Source organism: Tetrao urogallus (assembly GCF_951394365.1).
Source record: "Tetrao urogallus genome assembly, chromosome: 8".
NCBI classification, from domain to species: domain Eukaryota; kingdom Metazoa; phylum Chordata; class Aves; order Galliformes; family Phasianidae; genus Tetrao; species Tetrao urogallus.
Window position 1 is genome coordinate 13,622,092 of NC_136821.1, and position 18,959 is coordinate 13,641,050.

The 18,959-nt window shown below is 44.8% G+C and overlaps 1 protein-coding gene across 1 annotated transcript in view; it reads right to left on the reverse strand.

Annotated features, from left to right (window-relative positions):
* Nucleotides 1-3,115: 3,115 nt before the first annotated feature.
* Nucleotides 3,116-18,959, reverse strand: part of MARCHF4 (membrane associated ring-CH-type finger 4) — a gene marked incomplete at both ends in the record, with an annotated part of 78,871 nt that continues 63,027 nt past the window's right edge. The window contains one exon of the mRNA XM_079538743.1: nt 3,116-3,477. Coding sequence (XP_079394869.1) covers nt 3,116-3,477 — 362 coding nt within the window. The remainder of the gene's footprint in view (nt 3,478-18,959) is intronic.

Sequence of the window (18,959 nt, forward strand, 5' to 3'; positions counted from 1 at the left end):
AACAAACCCCACAGATATAGAAAAGGTTGTAGCAAATCCCTGGTCAAGTAGGACTTCATGTCGGTCACTACCCTGCACCTCACAGCTGTTTGAAATGTCATGCAATGGAGGAGAGGGCACTCAGAGGACACCCTCTGCTTCAGATCGAGGCGGATCTCCAAGCAAGGAGAGGGCCTGTGGTTCTCCTGCTGAGCACTTCGGACTGTAACCAGCAAACAGGCAGCGCTGCTCACCCCCACCACACACCTCGCGACTCCCTGTGGCACTTCAGCAGGCTTTACCAACGTGGATTCTCACAACACCCCTGTGAGGTAGGTACGTATTGTTATTCCCCCTCTGTGTGGATGGGGGACTGAGCCAAACAGCCCAAGGCTACAGAGTCGGTGGCAGAGCTGGAGTGAGAGTAACGCAGAGTCCTGTGTGCTCGGATCGCTGTCACACCACTCTCGCACGGCAAATTGTGCTTCTGACCTGGTAAGTTTTTAGCCTTTTGCCAAATTAAAGGAATTGGAATTCTCCATTTTAAATGAGGGGAGGACGGGGGGGGAAACAACATGTTGTCTGATAGCCTTCTGTTCATTGGCATACGCCTTCCCCTCCCCAAAACCATCACCACTGCCCATCTCTTGGAAAGAGCAGCTTCCAAGACGGGCGTGGGGGTGAGGCTGCTGAGTTTGCTTTTTTTAACCAAGTTCATCTCTACTGTGGGTCAGAAGTACTTCTTCCAGAGTCTGTTCACTGCAATACTGTTATTCTAGTATAGCTGCTTTTAGAGATGATCAGAATCACCTGTTCCTCTCCTTCTTCCCACTAATGTCCTTTCCCTCACCTCAGCCAAAAGCACTCTTTGGTTGATAGTAAGATTGGTCAGATACAGGTACAGTGGCCTCAGAAAGCATGCTGTTCATGTCTGTCTTCATCATGTCAACTTTCTTGGCTGGTGTTTCACCTCCCAGATTCTCTGCTAGAGCAGTACCTGCTCTGTTGCCTTCTGATATTCAAAGGGACACTGTCAAGTAATCTGGATGAAAAACATGACCCTGCCTTAAGACTCTATCCTCCATCTCTCCAGCATTACAGAATGGCTGGTAGTTCAAACATGGGGGCTAAATTTGACACGTCCCCCAGTGCAGAAACATTCAACCTATAACAGCCTTGCTGCTGTGGGGGCTTGTGGCTTGCATTTGCCACGGCTCCATTAAAAGCTGTGGGAGGTGTTGGTGCAATGACAGCAGGCAGTCGGACACAGCCACTGCACACTGCTTCTCAGCACATCTGCAGAATGGGCATGGTTTGGCTGAAGTCACAGCAATTTTTGGGAGGGCTGAGTTCAGGCTTGATCACTGCAGGCTCGTTGTTTTTGGACTCCTGAGCTGCTGCTTCTCAGTGAGCCGATCTCTCTGTTTTTAGGCTTTCTACTCTGATGCTTGCTTTGTGGCAGCTGCATCAGCAAAAGAGCTTAGCCTCAGAGAGCTGGGAGATACACTCCATGGAGCGAGGACAGTGAGCAGGAAATTGGAAACATGGATCTCTTCCTGTTGCAGATGAAAGGTGGAGAAGGACAGGGATGGTAAAAGCAATGAGGTGAATAGAGAAAACACTACATGCCAAATGGAAAATAACAATATCAGTAGGGAAAGAAATTTTATTTCCAAGATTGTAAGAGAATATTACAAACAATGGAGAGTAAAAAAAGCCCGAACTCTAAAAACTATTTAAAAAGTACTTGACAGTGTCCCTTTAATATCCACAAATGATTCAGCCATTGTGCACTGAAAGAGAACGTTCCTGAAGAGCAACAAGTACCTTCGTGGATATATCCTAGAGAAGGAGACTTATTAGAAGTGTTACGTATTTGATCAGCAACTGTGCTCCCTCTTCAGACTAACTCTCTGTTGAACTACTGAATGGAACAGACTCTGTAACAAACAAACTGGATGTGAAAGGTTCAGCCTACAAGACTGAGACTGTTACATATTGAGCAGCAGGGGTAAAGACACAGGAAAAAAAAAACCCACATATTTCTCAAATGTATGAGTACGTGAATCAGCAAAGTACCAGAAACCCACAGAGATGGGTCAGCTTTCTGTGACTGGAGTAAAATGAAAGGAAATTAACCTGGGATGCCTGCATGGAAAAATGGTGCGTGAATGGGAAAGATCTGGATGCTGGATTTGGGGTTATGAAGGCATAAATCATACCAGTACTTGTGCTTGAAACACCTGCGGAGCATTTGTACAAAATTCGCCAAAAATGCCTATACGTTGAATAAAGGTCATGGAATGCCCTCCCTCCCCCCCTCCCAACTCCACCCTCACAAACCCTTTGTCAGGAACATTAGGAAAAATCACAATTTTTGTTTTGGTGAAATTTGGGTACGCCTGGGCTTTGTTGCATTTTCTTGGCGAGATGATTCAACGGTCAGTTGTTGTTGTGTTTGGTTTTTTTTTTTTTCCCATAAATCACTACTGAAAAATCCCCAGCCATTTCACTTCAGATATCCTATGGTAAATCGAACAAGGTTCCAGAATGACTCATGAACAAAACGACTCATAGCCCTGGTTAATCACAGTCTGGAAAAAAAAAAAAATACTCCAAATACTTCATTCCCTTCCTGGTTTATATAAATCTCACACTTGCGTGCGTGTGTGTGTGTGTAGGGTGGGTGTGTACAGAGCATCACCTATTCCAGGTAATAGGATTTGTAAGACATGCTAAACCGTCTGTTCCTCTGCTTCCCCAGAACTCTGCCTACTCAGTTTTTAGTCTGTATTGCACTTGTTTTGTTGTTTTTTTTTTCTTTTTGTGATTTGTGTGGTTGTTTTTGTTTTGTTTTGTTTTGTTTTTTCCCTTTTTTTTTTTTTAAACTGGCTGGAAAATATTAACCTCTTTAGCATGAGTGTGCAGCTCTCCCTCCACCTGCTTTCTCCTCAGCTGGCCAGGTGCCGCCTCTTATATCTTGTGCAGTTACCAAAAAAAAAAGAAAAGAAGGAACAGAAGAAGAAGAAAAGAAAAGAATAAAAGGGAAGAGAAAGAAAAAGGCACACCATGCTCCTCTGCGTTACGAGTTCTGCGTCTCCTCCGCTCTGCGTTAAGGCCTCCTGAATTCCTCGGCTCAGACCGTCGTGACCCTCATGACGAGCTCTCTGTTACTACTAGACTGACTCCTCTGTTCGTGAGGCCTCAGGTGGCTGAGTATATGCAGGATGGTGTAAGCACAGTGGTGGTCAGAGAGGGTGCCTGTGGCATGGCCGGTGGCCCGGGCCCCGCTGTCAGCCGGAGCGGAGTTAGTGGCTGTACCACCAGTGGAGGACGAGTGGGTGGTTTGGGAGGAGGGACGCTGATTTGTCCTGGTCCCTGTTTTTTGTTCCTCCATGTCCTTTGTTTTGTCATAGTTCAGCACTTTCCACTGCTGATTGACCGCCTGCCACCGTTTAAAAATCCGGTAAACTGAGGGCCCTTCGTGTATTATTAGACCTGGAGGGAAGGGGGAAAGAATTAAACATAAAGTAGAGATAAACTTTAGAAGAACCATCATCTTCATCACCCCAGCATCGCGCCCTCCAGCTGGCTGTTCTGCTCAGCTCTCCCTCAGCTTATTCAGTGATATATCATGGGATCACAGAGTCCATGGAAGGGACCCTTACAGGCCATCTGGTCCAACCCCCTGCAGTGAACAGGCACGCCTACAGCCCCACCAGTGCTCAGAGCCCCTCCATCCTGACCTTGAGTGTCTGCAGGGATGGGGCTTCCACCACATCTCTGGGCAACCTGTGCCAGTGCTTCACCTCCCTTACTGCAAAAAATTTTTCTCTCATATTCAGTCTAAATCTCCTTTCTTTCAATTTGAAACCATTTCCTCTTCTGCTTCTGCTCTGCTGGATCCCTTTCCCCCTGAATTAAAAGGATTACAGCTTCATCTCAGCAATCAATAAACAGGTCTTAAATGCAGCGGAGTGAGTTATGCTCTTACAGCAGAACAGTATCTGTTTACCAATAAATGCCTGAGGTTTATCTATCACCGAGCTGGTTTTGCATGCTGCATAGGCATGATTCACTGTGTGTTTGGAGGGTAAGTAACTGCAGCTGACGTGCTGGTGACGTCTGCTGCACCAACGTCACTGCAAACTCAGAGCACATCTCCCCACACACACTGCAGCGGAGCAGATATGCGCACAGAGGCCAGGGACAGCAGTCAAAAACAAGAAGGGGCTGGCTATACCTGTGAATGGTTTGTCCTTCTCAGCAAATGTTTGCTCATTGGCAAAGCAGGTACCTTGTCAGACCTCATCGCTTCCAAGGGGAGAAAACAACACACTTGGAAAAAAAGAGCTTACGTAGTTTCTGCTGTGAGTATGCAGGGAATGCATATGTCCTGTTACCCACCTGTATGCACCTGATAGAACTGATATCTGGGGGATGGCAAGTGGGCTTTAGGACAATTGATTTCTCTGCGTTTGAAAGAGAGTGAGCTGCTCAGACCCTTCCACCAGGAGTTAGCTCATCTCCCAGAGCTCTGCCATCCTCCCCACAACTAGAGGGCTGGAAGGATGAGATAATGCCAGAAGTGGTTAGGCAGATGACATTATGTGACTATTAAGCATTGATACCATTCAAGTGACCAAGCTTTGACTATACTCTCTGAATGCAATGCAAGCAGCAGTGCCTACAACGGTGTTGTTCTTACCCACTGAGGCTGAACGAAGCTTCCCATGTAGACTGGCTTAGATGATGCACTGTAATATAGTTAATAAGCTTTACTGGAGATTGGGATTTATGCAATGTGAGAGGTTCTTTGTGTCCTTGATTTGCAGCCATCTGTCTGATAGGAAAGTGCCCTTGTGTAACTGTGGCACTTTTTACCAGCAGGTAGGGCACGTACTAGTTGAGTTAGCAGATGCATAACTTCATTCTTCACAACGGTGATGGCTTCACTATTCTTGGTCACCATCAACATTACCAGAAATGTTTGTATTAAGAGCAGTTCTTTTGCCTACCTGTTCCAGGAGTTCAATTACGAGAGCAAAGAACAAAAGACCTACAAGATGCAAGAAGCAAAACCATATCAAAATGAGGAGGCTGCCTTGTCCACTGAGGGGTGATGATGTTCACAACAGGATACCGTAAGTGGTTTACTGTTATCCCTGATGAATTGAATGTTGGGGCATTACCCTCCATCCAGCTTTCCTGGACTGTTTCTGATGACAGCCAACTACTAAGTAAACCAGTTCCATACAAAAAAACCCAAATATCAGAATGTCATCCTACCCTCAGGGCTGACCTCCCTTTGACCCACCAATGGTGTGCAGATATCTAATTTCTCAGGGCATGCATCTGACTTTACAAACTTTAAATTCTAGGTTTACTGCTGTCTGAGTTTCTAGCCCTTCTGATTCTAAACACAACTAGAAGCCCTACTGACTTGATCACAAATTAGCTTCAGGGGGACTCACATTCATCTTAATGTAGTGCTGAGCTTGTTTACTGGCTGTAGAAGTAATTACATGAGTTAATCTAAGTATTCAAATCTAGCTATTTTGGGACATGGAAAATAGATGGGAAGTAAAATGGGCTAAAAATATGGGTGAGATCCTTTTTCTGGTTCTCATAAACACTGAGATTGCACAGGTATAATCCTGTAATGATGCCAGCTTTTCAAAATGAAACAATATGATGTCATAACAAAACAAAACAAAAAAAAGGTGTTTTTTTCCTGTCTAGTTTGGAACATGGTTGAGAATTCTGACATCTTCTGATCAAAGCATAACCATAAAAAGCAGGACTTAGGGAAAGCCTGCAGATCCATCCAAGGAGACAGCTTTGAAGCAGGGCTAAAGTGGATTGGTCCATGACAAGGGACATTAGACACATATTTAAATGAGCTGTCTGATGTGTAGTGAATGAAATTCCACTCTGATCAATGACAGAGCCAATATTTCTCTGAGACCACTTTAAGCCTTGGATAAAAGAACCGAAATCAAATATTTTCTCCTTGGCTGTAGAACATCCTCCATAGAATCAAATCCATTCTCCAAAGTATTAAACACTGAGCCAGGACTGTAAATCTATTCTTAATTACCTTATCACAAATATTTAATGCGCAGGCTGATTCAAGAGGGCTGTTTATAAAATTCTTGTTTGTTTGCCTTCTAATTATAAATGTTTATGATCTTATGCAATTAGCTGTGTGATGCTGATGGATGGGTTGCTGAGTCAACTGAGCACCTGTTTTCTTAGATAATTTTGGTTTCCAAATATTTATGAAACTACAAAATAACTTGTTTTCCTCTGTATTTGCGGGGCTCTAAATTACTTATTGATTTCCCAGTGTCAAGCTCAGGAAGCTGTAAAATTAAAAAAGAACCAAGCAGAGGGGTGGGCAGGGAGGCGGAAGTAACAGTGATTCATTTGCAACAGAGAATGCCAAGATTAAGCAAGAGTCCATCACTTCATATCATCTTGCAGGATGCTTAACACTTGAAACAAATTTGGTCTGCCTGAGTTAAATTAGGTTTGGAATTCCTACGTTCAGCTGTGTGTACCCCCTTCCAGAAATACTCCTCCCTTGAGATTCATTCTGGTTAAGAGAGCTGAATCTTTGCAATTAAAGGCCAGAGAAAAGTGGAAAATCCTTCACGAAGAACTGTGTTCAACTGCAAGCATCCAGCTGGAAGCAATTATTCCGTAAGCCAAATCCTCTATATGTGGGGAAGATAGCAATTTGGTGCGAACTCCTCTCTTTGTGAACTTCTCTCCCTTCAACTCAGAAATATCTCTATGAGAATTTCAGATGGATTCCAGTAGTGGCCTAATCCTTTTCCACTCCTCCCAAGTTTATCCTTCCCTCTTCTGCTCCACAAAATCTGTTCTCAACATATCCTATGTGAAAGACATCCTCTTCAGAAGTAAAATCTGTGTGAGTTTCACACAAATCTGCATTGCTCCAGATTGTTGCCAGGTCCATGAAATTCCTTTTTGCAGTGCAGGTGAAATGAGGCTCCTAGAGAACGTAAGTGCTGAAGATGAGTCCTTCTCATTTTGTTTACTCATGCAAAGACCTGACTGGACCAGTACCAGAGCAGATTCCTTGAACTGAAAATGGTTGAATGTCAGGGGAAATAATCAGGGAACTTATCATATATGCTTGTCTTGCTTATATGATTTAACTCTTATGTCTGTTTATTTCCATGATGGAGGCATAATAAAAAGCCAGACTGAGCTCTGGTCATGCTTAAAACATGCTAAACTCGACAGTACACAAAGGATACTATATTTATCTCTTTTTGCTATATTCACTCTCTTATACATCAGACTTTCTTGCTCCTTCTATTATGACTTTATTACTCTGCATGAGTCCATGCAGAGTCAGACCATGGGCAGCTCTGAGGAGCTGTGTAGTGTCTAGCCAGAAAAATCATTTGAAGTTGGGCAGGCAAGGATTGTGCCAGTGCAGTTGCATACACATGACCCAAGCAGCTGAGAAGGCAAGCTGACAACTGTTGAGTCTGGGAAGGATCTAGCTCTTCCATCTATCCACCAACCTCACCCTCATTCTCTTCCTAGAACAAAGACATTTGTGCAATTTCTTTTCCAGATGATCAAGCTGCAGTCTGCAACAGAGCTAGCACTGCTGAAAGCAGTTCCAGTTCCACGTTCTACTGATTTGCACAGCTATGCCTGAGCTTCTTCACATCAAAGATGCAGGAATTGGAAAGAAGAGCATGACCAAGGGTGATGGCCCAGAGATAAGGCTGATATCACTGTAGGGCTTCTCTGAGCCTTGCAATACCTGCCCTGGGTTTAGTTGGAACAGAGGTGCATTGCCATTGTTGAGCCTGTGAGAGGTCAAGAGAGACCCTCAGTAGCCAGAATGGCTGTTGGCAGAGCATGGGCAAAAAAAAGATATTAAAGAACACAAATTTGAGCCTCCAGATAGGCAAGAGGGGATCAGCTAAGGTACCAGCATCCTGTGAGATTAACCCAAGAGGCTGCAAGTCTTCAATTTACAGCAACTTTGGAGCAGCAGTTTCCCAGAAATGACAAGCAGTCACCTTGTGCACACTGTCAGCTCTACCACCAAGCGATCTTTTCTCCAGGACCTCCAGCCTCTAATTAACCTTCCCCTCATTCCAACACTTGCCATGCATTTTCTTGAAACAGACAGGTAAATTCTTGGGGCAGAAACTTTTTCTCCCATTTGCCACTAAAGAAACCATGAAAACAAGACCTTTGCTGACAGTGAGTGGTAGTTTGCCCTTGTGCTGTCACTCACATTATCTACAGGAACAAAAATCACAATCTGTCCTAGCCAGTTACTCTGTCCTGCTTCTCATAAAGCCCCTGCCCTGTAATCTGAGCTGTCATCTCTTGTTTCCACCTTCAGCAGCTCTTCCACTGTTCCGTTTCCTTTCCAAGTGCAGTTTCACCTCAGCCATACAGCTGCCATGCTTTTGCCTGTTTCTGATGCTTTCCTTGCTGAGTGTCAGGGGAAGATTATGGCAGCTGTGATCAAAGTTAAATATCTGTATCCCCAGTAGTGATGGCTCAGGCCAAGGCCAAGCAATCCTCCTGGGAGATAGGGCTTTCATTGCTGGACTTTCCCCCTATTGACATAATTGCATACACATAGCCTTCTTTCCCTTCCTGTGAATTCTTTCATCTTTTGTGGCAATTTCAAATTTGCCCACTTCAGTTATTTTCTTGCATTAATCTCATCCTATATGCTTCATCCTTACCCTCCTTTTATCTTAATCTAATAGCAGAAAAGTGGCTGTACTAGTTCAGAGAAGAGGTCTGCCTGTCACAGCCTCCCACCTCCCCAGCAGCCATCAGTACAAGAAGTCAGGACAGTACAACATAGCAGGGAGAGGTCTCTTTAGAATCATAGAATCATTTGAGTGGGAAGGGACCCTTAAAGGCCATTGGGTCTCACTCCCTGCAGTGAACAGGGACACCTACATCTCCATCAATTGCTCAGAGCCCCTCTAGCCTGACCTTGAGTGTCTCCAGGGACGGAGCTTCCACCCCTGGACAACCTGTGCCAGTGCCTCACCAACTTTCTTGTGAAAACTTCTTCCTTATATCCAGCCTAAATCTCCCCTATTTTAGTTTGAAACCATTTTCCCTTGTCCTATCACAACAGACCATAGGTTTCTAGTGCACTACACTGAAATGTACTGACTTGTGCTCTGACCTCTGCTTTTGCTCAGGTAAGCTGACCCTACACACCCCAAATTCTCATAGTCTCTCTGAGATTGCTCCATTCTAAAAGATACTTTAGAAATAACCATGAATCTCTGCTCATGTCAACCTCATATCTCACAGTACACGAGAGATGAGTCACCAAGCTGAGGTTGGAAGGGATCTTAAAGATTATCCAGTTCCAACCCCCTGCCATGGGAAGGGTTACCCTCATCAGTGATGCAAGAGAGTCCTTGGTGATAAACTTGAGGGGAAAAACAAAAAAAAGCCAGAGAGACCTTTCCTTGGAAATATGGGCTGGGAAAGGGGCATCTGGTATCTGGCACCTCCTCAAGGTCTCTTCTAGTTGAATCTGACAAGTTCTTTAAACAACACAACATCTTTAAATCCTCCAGAGCCAAGACTCAAGGCTGTAGAATTGCTCAACAGGCACTAGTGAAGTGGATGAACCAGGGAATAGGTAGATTTATAACTGAAAGTAATGCCATGGCATCAGTGCAGATACTACACTTGGACTGACTGGGAAGGGAAGAAGTGACTATCAAGTGGGGAATCAGGAAATTTTCTCCTTCCCCTCACACCTGTTCCTCATCCCCAGAATCTCTTCAATTTGACACCCTCTTTCTGCAAGGTCCCAATGAGTGCAATCCCCAGAGCAGAGGTGCAGAGACAGAACTATAATGCTGCCCTCCTTGCAGTACCGTGATGAAACGTGCTGATATGTGGTCACAGCATCACTGTCTCTGGTACTGTGACTGCCTGGCCCAGCTTTTGTTAAGGGTTTTGTTTTCTCCTTCCCAAGAATAGCACTTTGCACTTCTTTTTATTGAATTCCATCTTGTTGATCTCTCCAGTTTGTCAAGATCATTTCAAGGTTTGATCTGACTCTCCAGAGTGCTTGTGGCCTTTCCAAGTTTGGTGTCATCTGCAGATTTTGTAATAGCACTTCCTGTTTCATTATCAAAGCAATTGATAGAAATAATGAAGAGAGCAGAGTCCAAAACATTCCTACTTGAAATGTGTTTCCACTACACCACTGACAACAACTATGAAAGCAGTTTTTCAATTGTTTGTACATCTGCCTTTTAGTTACATAATCGAAACCACATTTCACTGTTTTCTTTAGGGGAACCTGAAGGCAAAGCATCAAAAGCATTGCTCAAGCCATGGGATGTCAAACTGACTGCTTCCTCCTCAGCCACTAGGATAGTGACCCTCCCAAATTAGAGGTGGTTATACTCTCATGCTCCTCAATTGGTCTGTTAATTATTTTTTTCTAGTATCTTTCTATGAATCTGTTAAACTCCTTTGCCCTTCATGTCCTTGATTTGCCGTTCAAACCTTCTGCAATGACAGAGATTATATTCAAAGCCAGGTACTCTGCCTGCATTTCCCCAGCTGCCTGGCACCTCCTGTGTCCTCCCTGAGTTCGTGATGATACAATGCTCATGGGTCAGGGATTGCTCCTGCGGCTTCCTCTGAAGTTCATTAAAATGTGCTGACAAGGACACAGCTAACTTGTCTAAATATTTTCAAGTCTGTTCTTTTCTGATTCTGCCCTGGGCTCCTTTCTCCTCATTAAAATTATTTTAGTTAAGTTTTGAAGACTGAAACAAAGGCAACATTTAATGTTTGGCCTTTTTTTTTTTTTTTTTTTCCTCCCCCATCAAGTATTATTTGAGCTCTTACACTTGCTTTAACATAACCTTACGGACCCATTTGTTGTTGCCTTCTCTCTCCCTGTATGGTCATCCTGGGGCTTGGGTCTGACTGGTCCCTTTGCCTGTGTGATTCCTGGAGACCTGTCATTAGTTGCAGGCTCTTCTTTCTGCCTTTTTGTGATTGCAGCTTCTGATTTTGGGTCCTCAAAGAGCTCCTGATGCAGCCTCAGTGCTCTCTTCCCACGCTTCTGAGCCTTCCCCTGCACAGGCACAGTTTGCTGTTGTGCCTTTAGTATCATCCCTTTTGGCAATCGCGAGCTGTTCGCAGCTCTTTTATCCTTCTGATTCTCTTCCCAAGAGTTACTCCCTGCTCTGCTCCCCTGAGGCTGCTGCTGCTGCTGCTTTTCTGGAGTCCATTATCCTCACATCATATATTTCTTGAGTTCAGGAATGCTTTCATCACACACTCCCTTTTCGTACAAAGTTCAGATTTTCAGGGATTCTTTGCTCTCAGGAAAACTCAAATATGAAGGATAGACTCCTTCCTAACCCTCATCTCTGTTTTCCAAAATATAATTTTTTTTCTACACCATGTTTCCAGTGCTTAGTGGATAGTCTACCCTGCATACACGAGGGTAATGGATGACCTGGGACCTCCACACCATCCTTAAGACATCTCTAATTGTTGCGAGGCATCAGAGCAGTGAGCAGAATGCTTTTAGTCCACAGGATATCTGGCAAAGGTCTGCCCTGAATGCTGATAGAAGAAGGCTGTGCAAGCTGGGAAATGTCCGGCATTGAAAGATACACAGCATACACTGAAAACTTATTCATAAAGATTAGAGCTCGAGTGAATGCTTAGCATATGGAAAAAAATAATTAGCTGATTATAATCAGGCATTTTCTTATCAATCATTCTCCATGCACATTTTTTAATACCTCGAGAGATGATTAAATATGTGCAAGGCTGAGCTGTAATTTGGCCAAGCAGAACTGGGATGGCTGTGTGGCTGGGCCTTGTTCACTGCTGTTGATCACAGAATTGTTTAAGTTGGAAGGGACCTTTAAAGGCCATCTAGTTCAACACCCCTGCAGTGCACAGGGACAACTACAGCTGCATCAGGGCACTCAGAGCCTGGTCCAGCATGACCTTTGGATCAGTGAGTGATATGTGCCATCATGGAGCCCATGGGTCTGGGGAAGACAAACCACTTTCTTCTCCCCATCACCCTTAGGTGTATTTTCTGTAATGGGATTGCACTGACAGGCAGCTTTCACACCTGTCTCATGCTTAGCGCTCCTCAGGTCACACGGGCCACGACTCTGGCAAAACTGAAGATGAGCCCCTCCAATGTATACAGACAAGCTGCTCCCAGCTCTCTTGGTGAGGTACTTTGTGAAGGTGTGGACTATTCCCTTTCAGATCATTAACAGCATAAGCAGGCCCCCAGGCCCTCTGCTGCTGATAAACCAGCAAACTTTGACTTAGTACAGCTTGGCTCCTCTCATGCAAGCTGGGCTTGAAGGACAGCTCTGCCTTAACGCTTCCTCAGCCCCAGGTGGGCCACAATCCCATGCAGTGGTAGCAGGAGCTCTTCTGCTTCCCTCCTCTGCTCCATCTGGCAGAACAACAGGAGCAGCAGCCCCATCTGAGCTATGTCCCAAGCTCTGCACAGCCATTAACACCCACCTTCGGACTCAGCAGGATTCCTGCTGGCTGGAAGAGGGATCAATGTGCCATTGTCTCATAAGGTCACTACAGTTGCTATGGCACTGGTAGGAGGTGGATCACTTAATCCACTGGGATGAGTGGAGAGGATGGGTAGAGACTTTCTGTCATAGGGCTGATGGGAGTGGGGTCAATATGGTATAGGTGCAATGTAGAGCTTTTATGGCTACCAGGCAGAAGCCAGCTTCTCTGAGAGCTGCTGCCTACATCTGCAGTCAAGTCCTCTGCCCAGCCATGTGTACCTCCACAACACATGGGCATAGCCCTGTTGGGCTGAGCTGGTAAGGCCCCAAATAAGGAAATGGAAGAAGGTGATATCAAGTGTCCGAGGGATAGGAAATTCCTTTCCATTTAGCACTCCTAAACATGGTTTGTTTGCCCTGGGAAAACAGCATCAGTTGTCTGCAGGATGCCACTTGTGATAGAGGAGCTGGGCTGGCCCTGGGAGCCACACAGAGCAGTGCCATCACTCTAGAAATGCCAAAGTATTTTCAACTCTACATATACAATCTACCAGCCACAACTTTCTCCCACCCTGCCCACTTGCACTCCCTCCCTCAAAACCTGGACAAAAAAAAAAACAAAACAAGAATTATCAGCAAAAATGAGTAAAATAAACCTCTAAGTAATCCTCGCTCAGGAAACAGTCAAGCCATAAACAAAAGCACTCCTGCAAGCTCAGCTGGCTGTGGACAGCTACAGCAAAATGGATGTTGTGCCCTTAAGGGCCCTTGTACTCCTGTGGTATTTAATTCGTAGCACACGATAAAGCAGAAGATTAAAGGGCAGTCTCTAGCTATACAGGCAGCAAAAAAATGGAGACTGTTCTTGGAAAAGGCAAATAAATAAATAAGGAGTGGAACTCCACAAGCAGAATGCTCTTAGTTCTGAATCATACGCCTCCACTATTCCTCACTTGTGAGTCTACCTGTAACTGTGCAATTATAGGGCTTAAAGGCATTGCCCATATACCCCCTTGCTCTCTTCAAGATTCTCCTCCTTGCTTCATAGTGAGGATTGTACGAATCCTTTTGGCGTGTTTTTTCTCCCCACATTTACAATGGAGAGGACAGTAGCACCCCACACCTTGATAGGACATTGTGCACAAGAGGTACATGGCACCAGTTGTGTGCATGGCAGATGCTATTGGTTCTTTAAAAGAAGGAAACAGAAGATCAAACTGGATCGAGAAGGGCATTGGCCTGGTGCACACCCTCATTTATTGGTGACTCTATGGGTCTCCTTTACATCTTCAGGATGTTCTCTGATAGAAGTCCATGGAGGTGGACATTTCTTCTGTTGCCACAGCAGTCAGCCCTCCTGGTGAGGGTTCTAAACCTCCCTATCCTATAACTAATACCACTTTGACTAAGGTGCTACTTTTGTAATCATGTTATATCCTCAGATATTCCTGGGATATTTCTCTAAAGGGAAAGCTGGGCAACAGCATTGTTTTGTGTAGAGCTTTGAAATCTGGCATCATACCAGCTTGAAGCAAGACTTGAAAAGTCATGCTGTCCCCCAGGATGGAAGTATACGTATATGTTTTCAGACAGATGAAAATGTTTCATTTGGACTTGTTTTTTTTTTAATGTATTCCAATTCTGATGCTGAATTTAAAATACTCAGTGTGAGCAGTCATCTCTAAATGCTAAATCAAAATGCTTTGTTCAGTAATGATCAAAATATGACATTTGCTTATTGAAGGTAGAGCTAATGTCTCTCTGTTTTTATTAGGAAATGAAATTCTGTAAGGGAAAATGGGGACAGCTTCACAGAATTTTTCATTTTCTGAGGGCTGCAGGTCCTGTCTGAGCCTAACCCCTTGAGATTGCTTCTGCCACCAAAGCACTCTTCCGCTAACTGTGCAGAACTAAGGAAGGAAATCAGAGCCAAGAGGCCAAGGGCCATGTTTATCATTTCTGATCCATCACTACCCAGGATCAGATCTTGACCTGAGACCACCCATGCTCCTGTTTCAATTCTTGCTCACGGAATTGTTGTGTATGGGTCTGAAGGATGGCTGTCCTTAGGAGAACTGATCAGTCACTGTTATAAGAAGTGATTCCAGGACTGGGTTAATGTGCCTTCATGTTGATCTCTTCTTACCTCTTCCTCTGGCTTCCTCCATCCTAACTATGCACCACAATTTATGCAGCTGGTGTGGAGGTTATACCAGCTGCTTACAAGGGAATCTCCTGCTATGACAGGCAGGTGAGTGCTTCTGCCTCTGTCTGTGGTTAGGAGCTGAACCCAGTGACAAAAGGCTCTCCATTTCAACAGAGGATCCAGTGACAGGGAAGCCACGTTCTGATTATAACATATCAGAAGATGCAGTTCACAAGGCAGAAGGATTTCTTCTCCCCCTTCGAAAATGTTAATTATGTTGCCCTCACTAAATGCTAAACACATTGATCCACTGGAGCAGAGAGCACCATATGGTTATTCATGACAAAATACATCTCCAAAGCCCTGTTGCAACAGTGGGAAACTGTATGGAGCTAGATGTGGCGAAGGATTTTGGGGCTGAAAGAACGTATGTAAAAAGCCCAGGTTCTGCTCTGGTGGTGCTGGAAACCAAGGCCCACCTTGTAAAAAGGGAGAGAGAGGGAGAAAAGGGAGAAAAAAACTGCCATTGCTGTGCTGGAATTCAGAATGCAAGTTGAGCTCCTGCAGCAATGCCTGCTGGTGAGAGCAGCACACACATACACACAGAATTAGCCTGGCCTACTCTGCTCTTATTGAATAATCAATGCAGCATTAGATAAAAATAGGTCCTATCTTTCAGGAACAGAGGGGTGGCATGGCTTGGCTTTGCTGAGCATCCACTGTTCCTGGATAGTGGCCAAGAAGCTGGTGAGCAGCTCAACTGTGCAGCCTTGCTGCTTGTGCTGGTCCAGGTACAGGGCCCTGAGTGAGTAGTGGCAAGGGATAGTCCCTGCCCATCTGGATTGAGAGCCTCGCAACACATCCTGCAGGGAATGCTCCTGTCTCCACAACTGATAAATCAATGATTTACTGAGAGACTTTTAGGGCATGCACATTTTGACCAAATGTATGCAAACCAAGATTCACAGTATGAAAAAATGAGCCTGCCTTTTTCCTTACTGCCTTCTCTGTTGACAGGGCATGGGCACTGGTCATTCCACTTAGCTCCTCATAGCTCACAGAAAACTGCTCCACAGTGAGCAGGGAGGAGTCTAACAGTCTAACATCCCCCATCAGTCAATTAACATGCAAAGCTGGACTGTTCATCCTGTCCCCCTCTTGGGACTGTCCTTGTCTCTCCTGGCCTGCTGGCTCCATTTTGAATGTTAGTTGAGAGAGACCTCTTAGACTACAGGGGCATTTTAGCTACATCTGCTTCTAAAGAGACCTTTTGGGACCGACTAATCTGGGACCGTGCTCCCAGATTGTCCTCATCTGTTTGCAGGCAAACTGGTCAAAAAGTACATGAACAGCATGGCAAGCTGTGCATTAAGCTGATGGGAATGGAAGACTTGTGAATACTCATGGGATTCTTGCAGGTGTGTTGATGGTATACATGTTTGCTTTCTGGGTTGGCCTCAGGCTTATCCTCTGATGACATTTCATAGACTCATAGCATCATTTGGGTTGGAAGGGACGCTTAAAAGTCAACTAGTCCAACTCCCTGCAATGAACAGGGACACCTACAGCCTGACTTTCAGTGTCTCCAGGAAGGGGCTTCCACCATATCTTGGGGCAACCTCCTACAGCTCTTCACCACCCTTACTGTAAAAAATATCTTTCTTATATCTAATCTAAATCTCCCCTCTTTTGGTTTGAAACCAGTTCCCCATGATCTCTTACTACAGACCCTGCTAAAGAGTCTATCTCCTTTCTTATAACTCCCCTTCTAGATACTGAAAGGCTGTTCTCAGGTCTCCATGAAGTCTTCTCTTCTTCAGGCTGAACTTGTCTTCTCTGTTTTTAATCCACATATAGAGTGTCATCAAGAACATGCCAGCTTGTTGCTTTCCCTGAACTTATTCCCTGCTGCTGTAGTAATTCCTTCTATGTTCTTTGGGAAACTTCGCAGACCTGAATGAAAGCATCTACTTTTGAGAATCAGATCATTTATACAGATGAAGACTAAGACTCTGAAGGCACTTCTCAGTTTCATTTTATTTTGTTGGGACTTAGGCTCCTAAATCCTTTGAATGCTCAGGGCCCAAGTAACCTGTCTAGAAAATACCCCAAGGCTTCCTCAGCCTGGCATTTCCTCTAGGAAGCAAAGCTCATTTAAAACAAAACCACATTAGTCTTGGCAGGAAGCTTGAATTGTGACCATCGCAAGGAAGCTCCATTAATTACTGCTCCCATTGCTCTATGAAGGATCAAATGCTGTGGATCAGTTTTAATTGGCTATTGATTTCTTATGTTATTACCTACGGTTGTGCTGAGATGCCGTCAGACATATTGGATGCTTTTGATTATTCTTGCTGGCAGCTGGGATTAAAAACAGCGGGCACACACTTCCTGATCTGTAATGGATTGCCATGGTGTGCCAACAAAAATCGTTGGCAGGATGAATGGTCCTGCTCTGCCTGTCTCTTGTGCTATTGAGCTGCACTGCAGCTATGTAGTGAAGGCAAATACCCTCAGGGACTGGCTGCCAAGGAAAGCGAGGGAAAAGCTTCAAAGAACACGAGGATTTAGTGCCTACAAAAGTGAGTAACTGTCAGCAGCAAAGCAGGGTGAGTCAGAGTGCAAGGAGTGGTTGAGCACAGACAAAGCATCAACCCCACCAGACAGCAACCCAAGGAAAGGCAGATCAGGTTGCTTCTGCATCGCTGGGGATAAGCCCCTGACATGTCAATCACAGGGATGCCATGTGAGCAAAAACAAGCAGGACTGCGCGCATACACAATGACAGTGCTGCACACAACAGCCTGCTTATGTCCTTCCTGAGCCACATTTCTCCCTTGGAGCAGGCTTGGTGATTTCCTAAGCCTAGGCTGTGACATGCTCTCATTAGCTGGCAGAGTCACTCCTTGTTTAACAGGAGATTGTTTCCTGTCCTCCTGACCCCAAATGACACTTTAATCTACAAACACCGACTTTCTCTAATTGCACCTTGACAGAAAGAGAGACAAACCCCTCCTTCCCCCTCCAAGGACTGTCATTTAATTAACAGGCAGGTATCTCTCAGGATTTATAGCCCAGCTATAAGCTGCCAATCTCTCTAGTCTGTAGCTCAGGCTCACTCCACTTATCTTTACATTTCAAATACCTGCATTTCTGCTAATCCCTCTTTAGGCCAGATTTCTGGATTTACCTCACAGAGACCTGTGGAGAGAGCAGTTAATCAAATGAACTGCCCCACCTCGCTTCTCATTCACCTCCTGGCCATGGATCTCAAGGCTCTTATGTTGTGGATGGCTTCATAGCAGAGCAATACTTATGCTGGCACTGTTGCCAGTTTCTGGTTTAATTCAGCTCTCATGTCTGTCCTGTAGTCATGACGAGATGTAGCACACATAAAAGAAAGAGAGAGAGATCAGAGTGAAAGACATTAGGGCTGGCTGGATATCAAGAAGCATTTAGTCTGTTCCTCCTTCACAAACTGGGATCATCTCTCTGCAACCTGTTCTTGACATATGTTTTTCTAACAGGTTCTTTAAAATTTCCAGTATTGGAGACTCCTGCAAATTCCAAGCAATCCTTTTCAGAGCATCCTGCCTTCCTGTTAGATATCTGAGAACAAAGGGGAGAACAATGCTGAAAGACCATCTTGCACATCTTGCCCAGATGGATACAACTTCTGGCGCACAGGGCCATGCCTTCTGTCTTGCTGGTTTTGAGGAGCAGATTCATTTTATTTCGGTTGTGTTTTTTGTTTCTATAGGTGGGTGCAGGGGCAGTAAATGATATCTGTCCATTAAGCTGTCTTTGCTGAGCATGCTGGGATCTAGTGGAGTCCAAAGAAAGCTTGTGTATTACTGCATGTGAGTGCCTGAGTCAAACCCTCTGAATTTGAATGCATGGTTCAGTAGTCTCTGGGTTAATGCTTTCTTTTGAAAGCTCAGTTTGGAGCAGATCAGACAGTTTCAGAGCATGTGCATGCAACTCAAGTGAGGATAATAATCCCCAAATGATTGGTGTGAATCCCAATTTCCATGTGCCAATTGTTCTCCTGGACAAAAGTCACTCAATGACTACCCAATGGACTTGAGAAATAGAAGAACAACCAAAGTGGACACAGGCAGGAAGTGCCAAGGGACTCTGCTTCAGCACATCTGCTCACATGGAAATCATAGAATTAGAGTTTGAGTTGGGAGGGGCCATCTAGTCCAACTTCCCTGCAATGACCAGGGACACCTACAGCTGGATCAGGTTGCTGAGAG